This window comes from Cottoperca gobio, chromosome 17 (genome assembly GCF_900634415.1).
Source record: "Cottoperca gobio chromosome 17, fCotGob3.1, whole genome shotgun sequence".
Classification (NCBI taxonomy): domain Eukaryota; kingdom Metazoa; phylum Chordata; class Actinopteri; order Perciformes; family Bovichtidae; genus Cottoperca; species Cottoperca gobio.
The window spans coordinates 11,260,661-11,277,945 of record NC_041371.1 but is presented as its reverse complement, the minus strand read 5'-3'; the positions used below and the strand labels follow the sequence as shown (position 1 = coordinate 11,277,945).

At 40.7% G+C, this 17,285-nt stretch overlaps 1 protein-coding gene across 4 annotated transcripts in view; it reads left to right on the top strand.

Annotated features, from left to right (window-relative positions):
- Window positions 1–1,166: 1,166 nt before the first annotated feature.
- The window catches only part of pbx1a (pre-B-cell leukemia homeobox 1a), a 52,134-nt gene continuing 36,015 nt past the window's right edge, over window positions 1,167–17,285 (top strand). The window contains exons 1-3 of one of the 4 annotated variants that reach the window (XM_029452755.1): window positions 1,167–1,246; window positions 1,982–2,835; window positions 3,613–3,686. In XM_029452755.1, coding sequence (XP_029308615.1) covers window positions 2,651–2,835; window positions 3,613–3,686 — 259 coding nt within the window. In that variant the 5' untranslated portion in view covers window positions 1,167–1,246; window positions 1,982–2,650. The remainder of the gene's footprint in view (window positions 1,247–1,981; window positions 2,836–3,612; window positions 3,687–17,285) is intronic. The other 3 variants (XM_029452756.1, XM_029452753.1, XM_029452754.1) reach the window with 3 other exon arrangements.

Genomic DNA, 17,285 nt, shown 5'->3' with positions numbered 1-17,285 from the left:
AGCATCCACAAGCAATAAGGTAATTTCAGCCTATTGGCTTTGTAGAATACATTTGAATTTAAAGCAAAAGGAATGAGCTCTTTAGATCATATTTCACACTAATCAATGCAGCCCTCGATTTTTAAATCGGACCTAAGAAGACTGATGTGTGGGAGGTATGGATCGGGATTTGAAGAGCCAACCTTACATCAGAGTGTGGTTTTATATTCGCTGTTTTCTAGATGAATGATTGCGTCAAAAAATACAAATAACGTGATTTCTGATTCATATTTTTTCACACTTTAGAGTAAGCATGTTTCCCACTGAACCACCATCTCCTTTGTAAGGTCTACAACACAAAGATAATCCCCTGTCATTATGACCCTGTTAAATAGGGTATAAAATAAAACAGAATGGCTGTTGGACTGCAGACTTCCATTTCAGGGCTGTACTGTGCAGTCTTGCAGCTCCTTAGTGTCAGACATTATCACCACCACTACCCTCAACCTCACCCTGCCCCCTGTGACAATTACTGCCCAACCTCCCTATTCAGCACGTAATGAGAAAACTGACTGATCGATTTCTGTCCGGCCAGTAAAAGAAGGAAAGGAAGCATTTGGATATAGCAGAGACCAGACTGAGGCACAGAACTGCGTTATATACATAGAACGATTTGGACTTTTTTTTAGGTGTTAATGGAAGATAATTTGCATGCAATAACAAATATTAAATGTTTGATGCAAAATTAAATTTATATACAGGTTTGGTTTGGGGCTGCAACTAACAATTATTTTCATTATTAATTAATCTGCCTGCTGTTTGGTCAATAAAATGTAAAAAAAGACAATTTCCCAAAGCCCTAATTGACATTTAAATTGCTTGTTTTGACTGAACAACAGTCGAAAAACTAACAAAATATTCTTATTTTTGTCATAGAAGACCGACAAATATTCAGAGTTGATAAACTGGAGCTGGTGAATTTTTGGCATTTGGCAAAATGAAACAACAATTGATGCAGTAGAACCAGAGATATCTTGTTTTTATTTCAAACATTCTTCTTCCTTTTCAAAACCGTGTGCCTACATTACCCACAATGCAACTCTACAGCCAACAGTTTGGACCATGCATCGTGTATAAAGAGAACTGGATACAGCGTTGGAGACCTAATGATGTAAATAGGGGGTATTTAAGTGTTCGTACTGTGAAGTTTATTTACCTATATATATATGCAAATTATCCGTAGATTTCCAGATGTCTCTTTCCCAAGGTAAGTAACTCTATGGGAAAATGTCATTTTGTGCCCAATTAGCATCACGTGACGGACACAGAAGTTGTAATTCTACCGTTTTAGCGCATTGCTCTTCCTGGGGGCTTGTGCTAGCTTCAAGCAGAGATACGGAGCTACAGAGGTCAGATAACCTCACTTCTTTCTAACTCCACACCTCGAGAAATGTATGTATGTATGTCTTTAGACTCAACTGACACCGACTCACGTGACATCACTTGAGGCAATTTGTCAGATTTCACGCAGCTCCCTGGAGCCACAAAATACTTTATATAACTTTTTTTTCCACATATGCAGTAGCATTGTTCAAAAGAAGTAAACAGTCTTTGATGTGCAAAATGTATTCCCCTTTAATCAATTTCCAAACAGTTGTGTCAGGATGTTTAAATACAAGGCTGGATAGACTGGGGCATCAGTGCATTTGCTATAACAACTGTTGTGGTCCTGTGTTACAACAAAAGGCTTGTAAAAGTGCTTGCCACAAACTAATAAATTTATCTTGATTTATTATTCCGTTGACTGATTACAAGGATGTAAATATTCAGCTGGAAAATATATAGTCGGGGTGACAGAGTGTCTTCCACAAGCACCACCATGCTGTCCTGTTCGGTCAGAGCTTCGCTGCCACTCACAATTATTTATTAGGCTACATATTCACTCTCTATCCATCACTGTATAGCCACCCGGTCCGGTCACATCTCTTTATGTTTATTACAGTGTCCCACCTTCCCGAGGAGGATGATTGACGTTTTCGGAGACGACCGAGGTGGGACTTGTGCGCTCCTTCTCCAATCGTGGCTCGAGGGGCGGAGGCTTTCCATCCACACTCTGATTATGAGTCAGTTACCAGACATAAGCGAAACAATAACAGTTGGTGGTTACTTTGTATCCAAAACCTTCACAGGCAAGTTCAGTCTTTTGCGCGTTTTAGCGCATCGAGCTCTCGAGTATATCTGAGGTTTCTTAAGAGGAGCTCAACGCGCTCCACTTTTAATCACATTAGGAGGAGCCTTTAATGTTCAATCCTGTTTTTTTTTTGCCTTCCCTACAGTAGCGGTGCAGGAGTGGCCAAAGCCAAAAGCAGCGATTCAGATCAGATTTCACCTAAACCAGCTGGGAGAGACACCGAGAGAAAGAGAGAAAGAAAGAGAGAGAGAGCGAGAGAGGGAGAGAGAGAGAGAGAGAGAGAGAGAGCGGAGAGAGGGTTTGTCAGTCTCCCTCCTCCCAAATCCAGAAAAGCTTACCAAGGAAAAAGGAGGAGTGTCGGAGCTGAGAGAGACGCAGAGGAATCCAGAGGAATTTCCGAGGATATTTTCTCTTCTTTTTCCACCTCTTGATATTAAAATTTAAAAGTTGGAGGCGAGGCAGCAGGGACCGTGGTCAAGGATGGACGAGCAGCCTCGGTTGATGCACTCCCACGGGGTAGGCATGGCCGGACACCCCGGCCTGGCGCAGCATATGCAGGATGGCACGGCGGGGACGGACGGAGAGGGAAGAAAGCAGGACATCGGAGACATATTACAGCAAATAATGACCATCACAGACCAAAGCTTAGACGAAGCACAGGCGAGGTGAGGCTATATACAACAAAAACACTTGTGTTATTAATCAGAGAGCAGACATATTAGCCAATGTTGTTGGGGGTGACGGGGCGGGAGGGGTAATAATATTGTGGTTTGTGCCTCTAAATCAAAGTAATTACGCCCAATGAAGTGCCGTGACTGCGCGAAAGCAAAAAAATAGCTTTTAAAAACTTGTTACGATTCAAGTTTATTATTTAAAACAACTTGTGGGTTAATTTTTTTTAATCAAAACTATGAATTATTGTATCATTATTGTAGATTAGGACGATCTGTTTAGAGGGACTGTGGAGCAGTTGGCACATAGACACTTCTACCTTGTTACAAAGGAGCTTACGATGTAATCCTGTGCTATGATAACGTGTTGCAGATCCTCTCCTATAGTTTTGACCATTGACCAGCTTTGATCAGCAATTATCAAAAAATACTAAATACATTTAAGGCATATTACAGTAACTGGGTGCATTTTGTTGGATTTTATGTTGTAAGTACTTTTTTATTTATTTTTATTTATGTGACAAAAATAATTCAATTCAAAGACTATGAAATTAGTCGAAATAATATTTATATATTTTTTTGCTTTTGCTCGTGGATGTTTTATAAATTAGCCTGCTTCTTAAAGTAGAGACAGCATGACAATCTGGGGAAAAAATCATCTTCATGATGACATTTGTGATTTAAGAAAGCCCCACTCTTTTAAGCGGATTTGTTACTTTTGGCACTTGTTTGAATATTGATCTGGAAAGGAATGTCCTGTCCTCCTTTTAGGAAACATGCACTGAACTGCCACAGAATGAAACCTGCTCTCTTCAATGTCTTGTGTGAAATAAAGGAGAAAACAGGTAAGTCGTTTTTTATAGATTCTTTTGTTTGCTGGATTTTTATTTTGTTGCTTGTACTTACTGATACTGATGAATATGGTGAATTGGATGGTCTAATATTGTATTCCTAGTGTCTTAGCGTCAATTATTTTCTTTATTTTACAAAACATTATTTTTATTGTCAAAGATGGGGTGAAAGAAACCACAAGAATATAAATCATGATCATCGTGACATTCCTCTCTTAAGCCACAGTATATTTATTTGGCACATTCTTGTTTTTCTTATGACTTATGACACGTTTTCCCTGACAAACGTCACACACACACACATGCATGTGAACAGCAATGGCCACTAAATGAGGTGTTGTCGTTGGACAGGAGTGTTTTCATGCCGACATTTGGGCCTTTCTTGGGCTGGGCTTTCTCACCCCTCTCTGTCTGTTTTCCTTGGCCCAGTTTGAAGGTGTTTGCTAAGTGAGCTGTTTTAAAATGCAGAGGCAGGTCGGAGGGATTTTCTGTTTATGTTTGCAACATGGGTCAAAGTCATGAAAAGGAATGTGTGAGTTATTACTCACTTAACAGCAGATTAAAAGAAGAGCGGCTCACATGATGAAAGCCTGTGAATATTCTCTGCGGGATGTGGCAAAGCGCCAGTTAAGAGGCGGCTTTTCAAGGGAGGACATAAAACAAAAATATCCAATACAACCTTATCTGTGAACACAACTTTAAAGCCGTCTTTGAGGTTAGTGAGATAGCCTTGTCGCTTTGTCTGGTCGGTCCCATTCACAGTTAAAAATAAACACAGCGGCTGGTATGGAGGTAATACCATTTTCCTTCATTTTTACATGAATTCTTATTCACTGACATTTCGTTTGTATGAGTCAGAGTTTGGCACAGGTTTTTCAAAACAAACAAAAAGTAGAAGGAACACTTTGGGATTTTCACCAGATTTAAAGGCTAAAGAGTGCTGTCTGTGAGGAGGAAGCTACAGTAGGTTGGGGCCCTGTTTTTAAATTGCAAGGCTTGGAAAAGTGAGAGAGTAATGCCTGGCTCTTTGTAAACTGTCTGGCGTCTCCCTGGGTTCAACCAGAGTTCGAATCCAAAAAGAAGAACAAAGTGACTTGGACCTTTTCCTGGCTTTCCCCCCTGCCTCTCCTCTCTTCCCACCGTTCTTGGCAACCGGAGATTTCACAGAGCTTGTGACGAGAGAGAGGCCCCCCCCCCCCCACCCCTTGGCCTGCAAATTAGGACCAAGTTTTGAAATGAACATATATCAACATAGTTTATATCCTCTCTTCTTTTGTGTATTGAATCAGCTATTTTTACACAAAGTGTTTTTGAAAAACATGCCACAAACCACAAATCAGCAAGCCCTAAATAACTATGTTGTTTTGATGAAGAGAGAAAAGCATTTAAAAGTTAAGAATATCCCAAACATTCTGAGAGAGAATCGAGCCTTAATGGCTGCCTCTCTGTGTCCTCCCTGTCGACGTTTGAAGAGCTGAGCTGCGGCTCATCTTCGCCCATAGGAGGTTTGTGCAGACGAAACTGAAAATCCTTTCACTGCAGTGACAGAGAAAATGACTCAAACCTTCACCATGGCATTTACAGCCAAATGTGCTGAGTGCAGTGTATGCGAGCGGAGTACAGCCTGTAATTTGTCAGGTTTTTTATATTCTTTATAAAGAGTCAGCTTCTCCTTGCTTTTTACACATTGTTGCAGTCAGAGTGTCTTTGAGCAGAAGTGCGAGCAGGAGGAGACGAGTGCAGCAGTTCAGATTTGAAGCAGCCCTTCTCCTTGACCTTTTACTAAAGAGAGGAGACATTTTTTAGATCATATATCATTTGTTGCATGTAGTTATTCACATGTGTTGCGTGTACCTCCTCATGGTATATCAGTGGTGTGTGAGTGTTGACAGCAGCAATATGGGACATTGCAGCAGTGAGGTGTCCATTGGCAAGCAGCTGACAAACAAGGCGGGAGTGCATGCCAATAGCAGACAGAGCAGGCCTTAACTGATGACCCCACCCCACCACACTCCCTGTATATTTGTGCCGGGGTCGGGCCCGTGTCACTACGGGAGAGTATTTAGCAAGCTTAAACAAGCTCAGATTCGCACACTGGCTTATTGAAAACCAACGGCAGAGGTTTGTGTTACCACTTACAGACGTTCCTTTCGGCCGCCAGTGTTGTATTTCATGTTTGCCCTGACTACCGGCCCCTCGACACTTTAAAAAAACCAAAAACTATTATCATTGTTTCTACAGTTCCTGAGGAGCACTTAGAATTTGTTTTCCTGTGTTTGCTTCACATCCTGTAAAAAGAGTTGGAGAGCTTCTTTGTTTGTGTGGAACCATTACGGCGAGGGAAGCTGGCACGTACAGGTTGACTAAGTAAGAGAAGCCAGACACCAAGTCAGTGTTCCTGGGTGTCAGATTTCAGGCCTACGCTCCCTCTCTCTCCCTCTCTGTGTCTCTCTATCTGCGGGCCTGGGACTGTTTCGTCAGGCCACTCTGTGTCAGCAGCCTCACATTACCCCCATGCAGGCTAGGGTCAGATAGAGAGCTCCTGCATGACTAATGTGATCAGACGGATAATGCACTACACCGCTTGAACCTATCAAAGCTGTAGACCTGCTGAATCAGTCCCCCCCCCCCCCCCCCCCAAGCTTACAATGCTAATTAGACATGTACACATATTTGAGATATTCACAGTAGTGTTGGTCTGGTCACTTTCAGGGCTCCTGCCATGAATGTTGGGAGAAGTAGTTTTCATCGTTAGACGTTTTTTTTGATAGCTGTCCTGAAAGTGCTGTGCTGTTAGTGTGCTTTCAACTAACAATTATTTTCACTATAGATTAGTCTGCCGCTTGCTTTCTTGTTTAAGTGAGTAATTGTTTAGTCTATAACCTTGAAAGAAAGAATGGCCAAAGTGATCACTTCAGATTTCTTGTTTCGTCTGACCAGCAGTCCACTGAGAGAGTCTTACAATAATATGAAACAGAAAAGCAACAAATCCTCACCATCGGAGTGTCTGGAAACAACAGAAGTTTATCATTTTGCTTCGAAAATGACTGAAATGATTAATAAATTACGTTGCGGATTAATTTTCTGACAATTAACTTATCCATTAATCAACTGATTGTGAAGCTCTAGTCGGTAGGCTGGAAATAAACGTATAGTTGGATGGTGATAAAATGTCAAATGAGTATTTATGGTATTTCCTGTAACATTATCATTAAACGTTGATGGAGGTACTAGTTGAGCCCCCATGAAGCAGTGGATAGACTGGTCACTATGGCTCCCAGTGCTGCTGTTTTTCAGTATTTAATTGACATGGCTGTCCATGATGAGTTCAGGGGTTAGTGTTGCCTCTCTTTGTTACTCTCCTCTCATCTCCAGTGACAGATGGAGGCATTAGTTTCCAATGTGGCGCTGTCCTGAAACTAATGGCTATGTCCTTGGTTTCCTCGCGCGAGCTGGGAGACTGTATATCTGTCCCCGGCTTGGAAGTGTCGAAGCAGCAGTTTATTCCCCCCCCCCATGTTTTAGTTTCCACGGAAATAAGGCTAAACAGGACTCTGTCTGTTCTCTCATAAATGACTTCGAATAAATAACTTCAAAACGAGTGCAAAGTTTTCCTGAGAAAATGTTGCTGGGCTTTGATTTGCAGGTTTATAGGAAACTATTCCTCCACTTACCAGAAAGGTTGCTCTCAATAAACATGTAATACATTTTTCTAGAGTAGTCTTAGCGGGGATGTGCATGGTTGTAGGTTTATCTTTTAAAGTGAGTTATATCAAACATAAACAGGCTGGATTCCATTTTACCCACTGACATTTCCTCTATATTCATATTTATATTCACTACATGCATTTATATTATCAGTGCACTTCAGGAGCAACAGCGTGTATTTTGTGCTGTTCCCTGTCCTCTGATATAAACTCACTCGCAATTAGGACAGCTAATATATTATGCAAATGTTGACTGGCTTAATTGAGACATGTTAATCATGTTTTAAGAGGCTAATTACAGCCCTGTATATCTGAGGTGGGAGTTGTAATTAGCCATGATAACAGATCTGGCTGTAGAATGGTCATATTCTGTGTGTCGACGTATGGCGAGGGTGTGTGTGTGTGTGTGTGTTTTGAGAGCATAGCTGGGTCGCTAGGTGTGTTTTGTGTTTGTTTTTGCTTGTTGTTTTTTAGTTGCACCAGCTATTTTCTGCCTCTTCCAGTATTTAAACAAAGTTTTAATTCCTGATTGGTGTCTCTGCATGCAATGCGAGCAAGTGTATGTCCATGTCCGTTTTATATTTCAGACAACTACTTTTCCGTCCCTGTACATTTTTCACATTTCACCTTCATGAGAACAGCAAGAAGGGCAGAGAAACAGAGATCTATCAGTTCAACTATTCAACAGAAATATGAATGCATTGCATCTTTATCTATATTTTGTTTCCTGCACTTCTCAATCTGGTTATCTGATGCAGCTGTACTGGCCATTCTGCAAACCGGGCTTTTATACCAGGCTGTGTTCTTAGTTTTCTGACAGAGATCATATTCAGATCCATTACGCTAAGAATGCCTTCCCACTTATCGAATATAAAATTGCTTTAGAGAGGAAATTTGCTCTATGGCAGAGTGGAGTTTCTTTTTTTATCAGATGTTTGTCTCTGGAGCAGCTTTTAGTGTCTACAAAACAGCTCTGGTGACATTATTGCAGCTGCAATTGCCTCAGCCATTGTTTTTCTTATTGGTGCTGTTTGGATATGATTGGATTTTCCACAGTCTGGTGGAATTGCCTCACGCAGTAGGACCGGTGGATATGTCCTCATATTGTTGCCATTGAAACACCTGCAGATCTTATTACTGATATGTTCATGGGGCTCAACTGTGTACTCCAACTACCTCTGAATTACACAGTTTAGTTTTTCATTTATCATAGTATTAAATCTGTTACATGTATACCATGTCACCTTCTCTTTGACTGAAGAGACATATCCTTTCTTATATCAAAAATGTAGCTCACACATGCAGATTTTCTTGGGTGATTTGATGGAGGTGGTTGCCCTGGCAGTTGATAACCTTTAATTCGAGGTGTGGGTTCTCGTTTCTCTGGCACCCTGCCACTACGATGTAAGTGGCGTGTTGGCAGCATGCTGTGGTTGTATAAAAGGGACCCCCCCCCCCCATCCCCCCCGACTTCGATGAACAGTCAAACGTAAAATGGCAAGCGCTCTTCCCTGGCTGACTTAGTAAAAATGACATAAATTAATACATGCTGCTTAAACAGGACCAAGATTAATGGTTGCCTTTCGCAGCGGCTTAGATCCACTGTCAGTCGCTGCTCGCTGCCCAGATGGAATCAACACCAATCAATGAGGCTACCCGACTCTCCCTGGATCTCTGCTAAGGATGTTGAGTGGGACACACACACATTTAAATATATCCTGTACACAAATATACATTCAGACTAGGGCTGCAACGCACGTTTATTTTCATTATTGATTAATGTGCCGATTATTTTCTCAATAAATCGCTTGGTCTATAAAATGTCAGAAAATAGTGAAAAATGTCCATCCCAGTTTCTCAACGTCCACAGTCTTTAAATGTCTTGTTTTGTCCGTCCATACCATAACCCAAAGATATTCAGTTTAAATATAATATAAATATATATAATATGATATTTTAGAGGCTTAAAACTGCATTTTCTGCCATGTTTGCATTAAAAATGACTCCAATTATGAATTCATTACAGACATAGTTGGCAATTGTTCGCTCTCAGCTCTAATTCAGACACACATCATGCAAATAAACACACAAACATGAATTGCACCCTACTTGATGCAGTGTTTCTGCTCCTCTCTCCAGCATTTCTTCAGATAAACTCGTAGGTATATCCTGTATTACTTCCCATACAGTGGGGTGTTCAATCAGGTGCCACAAAGTCAGATGGGGAAGAGCAGTGAGGCTGATGGCTCAGTAGTGATTGGATGTTTCAATTACTGATAGTAATGCCATGGTGTAGTGAGTCATGCAGTGCAGATAGCACCATTTATTTTAATCAGGACAGGGGAGAGATGGGTGTGGATGTGTCTCCCTCGTTTCAGAGTAGTTTCACATTTAGATGCAGGGGAGTGTGCTCTCTCTCTCTCTCTCTCTCTCTCTCTCTCTCTCTCTCTCTCTCTCTTTCTTTCACACACAAACACGCACATGCACAGACACGCACACACACATACACTCAGGTGGATTGAGTGTGGAGGAGAGGTTGCCGTTGGTAACGCATAGCGACAAGGTACTCTCTCTGTGAGCTATTCTAATTTATGTTAATAAACCTTGCTGTTGCCGTGAGAGACAAAGGGGCCACAGATGAGCCTTGGTAACCTCGGCACCTTCAGTGGAAGGGAAAGGCGCAGACAAAGAACAATGCAGACACACACTCGGAGAGAAAAAAAGAAAGAAGAGATATCGAACTGTAGAGAAAGACACAAATACTGTGGCGGCGGAGAGCGATGATAAATTTAGTCACACAAAGAGTTGTTTTTGTGGCTGCAAAAATCAAACAGCCTCATGCTGGCAATCTTCAGTGTGGTGTGTGGTATTTACTATTTCTGCATGTGTGTCAGAGAGAGTGTTTGAGGGGCAGAAGAAGGGAGGCAGGCGGTCTCCTGGGATTTATGCTGCTAATTCTGTGAGGCTTATAGAGACTCAGGGTGCTGCAGTTTTGGATCACTTCCCGGGGCAAATGTGACACCACAGGTAACATTTAGCACAGAGGGGCGAGAGCATGAGTGTTAGCAGAGGTCAGCACTTGGCCTAGCTGCCTGGCAGTGGAAAGACCTTCTTAGAGAGGCAGATAAGGGCCCTTTAATCTGCTTCTGAAGTAGTGTCGGCTCTTTCAGGCAAAGAGGATACCCTAAGCATGTATGAATCAAGACAATAACCACCAAACTCACTATAATGTATAATATAACACACTTCTTGTTTGCTTTGTCTGCAGTGATGTACTGTTAAAAAAACAATTATAAAGTCAAAACTGTCATTATGCTGAGATCATTTCCTTTGTTTACTTGAATCAGTTTACATTATTGCAACTTGCATCATGAAAATTCTCATTAAACTGAAATTGCATCAGAAAAAGTGATTTTCTCAACCACCAGCTGCTTTGACTTGTTATTATGGAAAATCTACTTTATGTTTATATTAAATGCCTCATTACTAGACTATTATATGTTTCAGTGTGAAAGCTAACCAAACCTTGATATGTATATTCTCACTGTCTAACAAGGTGAAATGTATAAAATGTTTTTCACAGTAACAGCGATGAGGATTGATAATTCAGTGTCGGCTCCTCGCTGGTTCCCTGTACTGTAGATATCAGTATCCCAACCCAAAGAGTGAAAGCTGTGGGTTTCCTTTGTGCCTTCTGTCTGCCAGCTTGCCTTTGGCGGTGTTAGTTCTGGACAGTTAACTCCAACTGAAATTATGTTAATTGCTGTCATTTTCTTTTTTCTACTTGAGCATAATCAGCAAATTATATACTTCTGTTCATTTATTACAAAGCCACTTCTAACCGAGTTTTTACCCTTCAAAGATCAAAAGTTAGGAGGTAGTTTGCTCTTATGATGTGTGTGTGTACATGTGTATTTATGTGAGCAAATGTGTGTTAGCAACAATTTGTTTGTGTAATAGTTTGTCATTATACCAGCAGTATTCATACAGTCTCTAAAATGTCGGGGGGGATGCGCCTGTAATGTCAGTTAGAACAAAAATGTTATATGACAGTACAACTATTGTAATTTGTGTATTATTACACTGATTATCCATTTGTTATTATTATTTTTCAATACTTTAAGGTCCCGATGAGATTAAAAATCTCTTTTTCAAGGGAGTCCTGGTCAAGATAGGCAGCAGATACAATCACTCTGAAGTCTGTCGTATAATAACTCGTAAAGATGATAATAATAATATAGTAAATATTATATAACAAAAATAGTATCTGTATAGGGAGGGAGGCAAGTGTGTTAGTTAAAAGACAAGAACTCTCATTTTAAATTAAGCTGCCCCACATGACATGACAAGTAATTAAACACGTTTTACATTTATCTCTTTACATGCATTTGCATGTATCTACTAATGTAGTGTAAAATTAATATAGCATATAGAAATCGGTGAACGTACATGGATAATCTTTCATAATAAAAATCTTATTTTTCTATACATGAGGTGATATCCTACTGAGGAATCTTTATGTATTGTCTCTTATTTACAAAGACTGGGTGCAGCACTGCTATAAATAGATCTATATATATAGATCTATATATATATATATATATATATATAGATCTATTTATATATATATATATATATATATATATATATATATATATATATATATATATATAGATCTATTTATATATATATATATATATATATATATATATATATATATATAGATCTATACAAATGTGAGATGCCCTGTAAAGTTTTTAGCTTTTACATGAAAGGCACCTTCACTTTAGCCGTGTGTGTGTGTGTGTGTGTGTGTGTGTGTGTGTGTGTGTGCGCGCGTGCGTGTGTGTGTGTGGATGTGTGTGTGTGCGCGCGCATCAGTGTTCAAGTTCACTTTCAGCCTGCTTGTTAAAGGAGGCTTTTAGTGTTTCTTATTCATGCTTTCACTATTCGTCCACAACATCCGAACCGACGACCCCGTGACTCCACACATGCTTCTTACGCTTCCGGGAGAGAAGCTCTTCGTCTTTTATTATATTTTATTTGGCTTGCTGGCACCACCTTGTATCCTGTTTTATTGGATATGTCCTTCAGCACCATGTTTAGTTGTCTCCTCCCCTAAACACATAAAATTCCTTTATGTTCCTATTACTTGAGTTTATGAAGAGCATCTTCAGCCCCCTCCCCGCCGATAAGATCATATTGATAGATTGATATTGGGAGAGCTGTAGTGTGATAAAGGCGCCGAGGTTAAGAGCTTCTTGGATAGTTTAACCTTGATAAAACAGTTGTTTCAGTGAGGCTGATTTTAGCCCATCCGTCTTCATCCGTCAGGGCCCCGCTGAAGTATGCAAATGAAGGCAGTAGAGGGAAGCGCCGTGTGCGGTTAAATGGGGCGTTGCGAATGTGCGGTGTACCGCGCCAACGGGGTGATACTACTTACTGTCCAAATTTAGTGTGTCTCTTCTGAAACATCCTCCCCCCCTCTCATCCTTTTTGTCTGCATTTCAAGAATATATACAGCCCTGAGAGGAACTGTGGCCTCTCGTAAAATGATTACAGCTGTAGCAGCAGGAAATCCGTTTATGCTTGGACATGTGTTACATTATTATAGTATTTAAATGTTTTTTTTTGCCGTAATTTAGTGACTGCAGAACAGTGTGTTATCCCTTTATTTGTGTCTTTGTGTGTGCAGTATTTACATGTTGCAGCAGGTTTTATTGCACGCTCCAGCCAAACATTTTAGAATATGGCTGTTTATTGCGCTAATTAGGGAGTCTTGAGGTGTAAGGGTAATAATCTTTATGATAATAACTGTTTATGCCTCAACACTGCTCTCCGTTCACAGTTTACGTTGCTTGGGCAGCTTCATTTGCCTGATTACTTTTGTACCTACTCGGCAGCATTAGGGATGTTTTTGTGTGTGTGTTTGATTCTCTCATTTATCTCATGTGTCGGCATATTGATTGATTCCCCTGCTCACTCATTATTTTGTTCTGTTCTTCACAACTCATTTTCAGAAAGAGGGCCAGCACTGAGGCCAGAAACAGATACCATGTCTCCTCTCGGCTGTCTGACTAGCCACCACACACATAAAGCTGTCAATCAGGAGCTTTCCTGCCTGCCCTTTGTTATGGAACGCCAGCTCTGTGGGTGGGTCCTCTGGGTGATAGATGGCTCAGGGAGCCTATCGGACTGCAAGAAGCATCCATCTCTGTCTGAAGCCTGTTAAACAAGCTTGGGAAAGCAGCCATGTAGTCCTAACCACCACTGGCCTCCACTAAAAAACCCCATTAACATTAATGAAGGATAGCTTTAAAAGTTCTTCAGTAATAGGCTTGAATTCGATTTATGAGTCAGATAGTTTGCCAGAGAGTACGTCATGAAAAATGTCACCACTAGATAAATGGAAATGAGCATTTGAAAGGTCTCGGGACACTGTTTCAGCGAGTATTTCAGCTCAGCTTTGAAACTTTTTGATTTTTGTTTTATCTTGCCCCTCAATCTCTTCCACTCCAGGTCTAAAATGAAGCAGCAGCTTCCGAGCCTGTGGCTGTGTGCGAAAGCAAAGTGTGCGAAGTCAGTCAGTGATTCTCCAACTTTTATCAATAATGTACCCCCCCATTGAAATATGTTTTCAGCTCAAAACATTTTTGGTAGCCTACATAAGGAGGTATAATACACCATCAGTGTCTGATTTACAACAACAACCTTGTAACTTAAAAACACTGGAATGCTACATTTCAAATATTTAGAATCCATCAGTAAATTCATGGCAAAACAATTTTTTGTCATCATGCAATAACACTAACCACAGCGTTGTAGTTGCAGTGGACAGCATCTGTTTGACTTACAATTTAAAGAGAAACATGGGCTTCTTTTTCACTTCTTCTTTTTTTCTTTCCATTTTATACCTTTAATGACAGAGGGAGAAGTGTAGATTATGAAAGGGGGAGAGAGAGAAAGGGAATGACATACAGCAAATGGCTACAGGTCGGACTCAAACCACGGGCCGCTGTGGCAAGGACTCAGCCCCTGCACATGGGTCACCCGTGCCACCGGGTGAGCTACCGGGACGCCCACTTCTTCTTTCTTTTTCAGCTGTATTGCTGCTACGCTTTAACCACAAATCCATTTTCTCGATGTCAATTGCAATCAAAAGTGGCTCCCTGGTCACACTGAATAAACGTAATCGGGAACGTGATCGCGTTTGTCGCGGCAGTTCAAAGTTAATGGCAGTTAACGATTGCATTGAAAGTAGGAATATTGAATATAAAATGTGGTTTGTCGAACTTAAATTAAATATTTTTTATTTAACTTATTATATTATAATTATTTTAGAAATGATGCTGATATTTCTTTTAAATCTCATGTACCCCTACAGTATTTCAAAGGTACCACTAGGAGTTCTCCAAATTTGAGAAGCACTGTTTTAAGTGACTGCAAATATAAAGCTGCTCTTCTTACACACAGTGCTGCTGCTTCTAGAAAAAGAAAAACAAGTTCTTAATGCTTTTTTAAAAGGTTTTTTATCCCAGGTGGCACTGGCCATTTCAATATTTTGCAACTACCACTTTACTTGTCGGCAAGGTCCCTATAGATGGCTGATGCGAAACTGCCATTAGCCAGCCAATTCCTCAGCCACAGATTACTGGGCCAGTACGTGGTAATCACAATGTTTAAAAAGGTCTGATTGCACTCCATACAACCTACAAAGTATGGCATAAATGGGTTTTTGGAAGGTCTGCAGTCGGTTGTTGGTATGTCATCATAGTGCATTAGGACTGTCAGAGGAAAAATGGCAGTTTTTGAAACCTCTTTCACTTCTTGTGAATGTTAAAAGGATGCAGAAATACACTCAGTCCAAACCAAGTAAACAAGGTGTTCAGCAAAGCACCTTGTGTACGAGCTGCAGCACTTTTCACTTCCTTCCATTAAAAAATATAGTTATTTCAGATTTTTCTAATTTCATGCACCTCCCCCGTCTCTCTTGGCTTCTCCCTCTGTCTTTCCTCCTCTCGCTCCTGCTAACCTCTGATGTCATTAGCGTTGGAGGGAGGTTGAAGGGAGAGAGGGGTTTGCTATTCTTAATGAATTCCGCTGTGTCTTTGCACTCCCCCACCTAGTTAACCCTAACCCCCTCCAATGCTCAAGGTGTCAAATTAGAGCAGCTGGAAAGGGGGAGAACAAGGAGACGGACAAGGTACATCTCACCTCACCTCATTTCCTTACTCTCCTTCATACCACCTAATACAACATGATATTCATGAATCATTTCCATGAACAACTATGCAAAAATGGTTGGATGCACTCCATGTATTCACTTTAATGATTAAGAAGCTGGTACTGCAGTTAATAAAATGCTACTCATACAGGGATGTGCACTGAAAATACAGTTGAAGGAGCAATTCACCATCAGGCACGGTCAGGTGCAGTGCAGGCATCTGAAGTAATAAAGTAAAAAAATACACTTATTATGCAAAATGGCCTCTGTTAGCGTGAAATTATTAATACTGATGGATTAATATGAAAGAAGCATTTTAATGTTGCAGCTGATTGAGTTTGAGCTATTTTTTTTAATCTATATTATGTACTGCTGCGGAGATTAATCTACTGCATTTGTTCCCAGCCTTTTTGGTTTGTACAATAAAGTCTCCTTTCAACCCCTTAGCACGTGTTGCACATGCAGTTCCACTAAGGAGGGATTTTCCCCTCTAAATATATCACTTTGTTTCGATTTCAATAATTGTTAGCAACCAAAAAGGTAGAACTATCCAGTATTTCACAAGAAATAAGCAAAGATTAGAGATAATAAGTAATTAATATACATATATGTAGCTTTCCAATCCCATTTATCATCACAAGACCCTTATGAGTTATCCTGTGACCGCTGATCTGCGGTGCAGCAGAAGTATTAAGTCGTATCAAATTGAAATACTTGAGTGACGTAGAAGTACCTCAGAACAGTGCCTAAGTAATTACTTTCCACCACTATTGATCTGTGATTTTTTTAGTAGTGTAATTGTAATGCCGGAGCCCCAGTCTCACGCTGTTCAGCCAAACATTGTTATAATTTAATAAAATAGTGCAGACTGGGTTTTAATATTTCACCTTCAATTAAGATTGAGAACAAACAGAATACATGTGATACTGTCAGAATTAAAGCTGGGTCAGGGGCAATACAAGTGGATGTTAAGAGCCTCAGCTCACCTCGTCTACATTTGTTTCATGACTTCTTTCTGTCCACACACGTCTCTCCGACAGTCTCCAGAGAGGGGGGGGGGGGGGGGGGGGTGAACTTGTTGCATTCACTACATGTACAGCGTGTGGTATTACAGAGTGATAGTGGTAGTGACAGTGATAACATATCAGACTCTTTGGTAGCTCTGCGGGAAACACCTCGGCATGATGTCACATCCTCTTCGTCTGGCCCGGTGGTCCTCAGGAATGAGAAAAACACACTGAATAGGCACAAAGATGCAAGCTACATCGCCGGTAGCAGTTTTTAACGACGTTTAAGTGTTTCAGGCTGGATTTTTCTTGCAAGCCTTAGCAGAGTTGTTGTTGTCTACTTCACCCCTGTGTTAACGGTTGATAGTCCTGACTCAACAGAGAGCCGACATCCCCCGGTGGCTGTGCTTACTCACTCCTGAGCCCAGCGTTTAGTTTTCCTTGGCAGACCCAGGCCACAGCTCATTAGACTAAGAGAATGTGCCTGCCTTAATTAATGATATGTAAATATCCTTGAATTGGCCACATTTGCATATTAAGAGAGATTTGTGGAATCTGTGGAGTAATATATTTTAATTAGGGATTAATTAAAAATAATGGGAATTTCATTTCGCCTGGCAGGTTGTGTTTGGTGTGAAGCGTGTGTCGGGCCCAG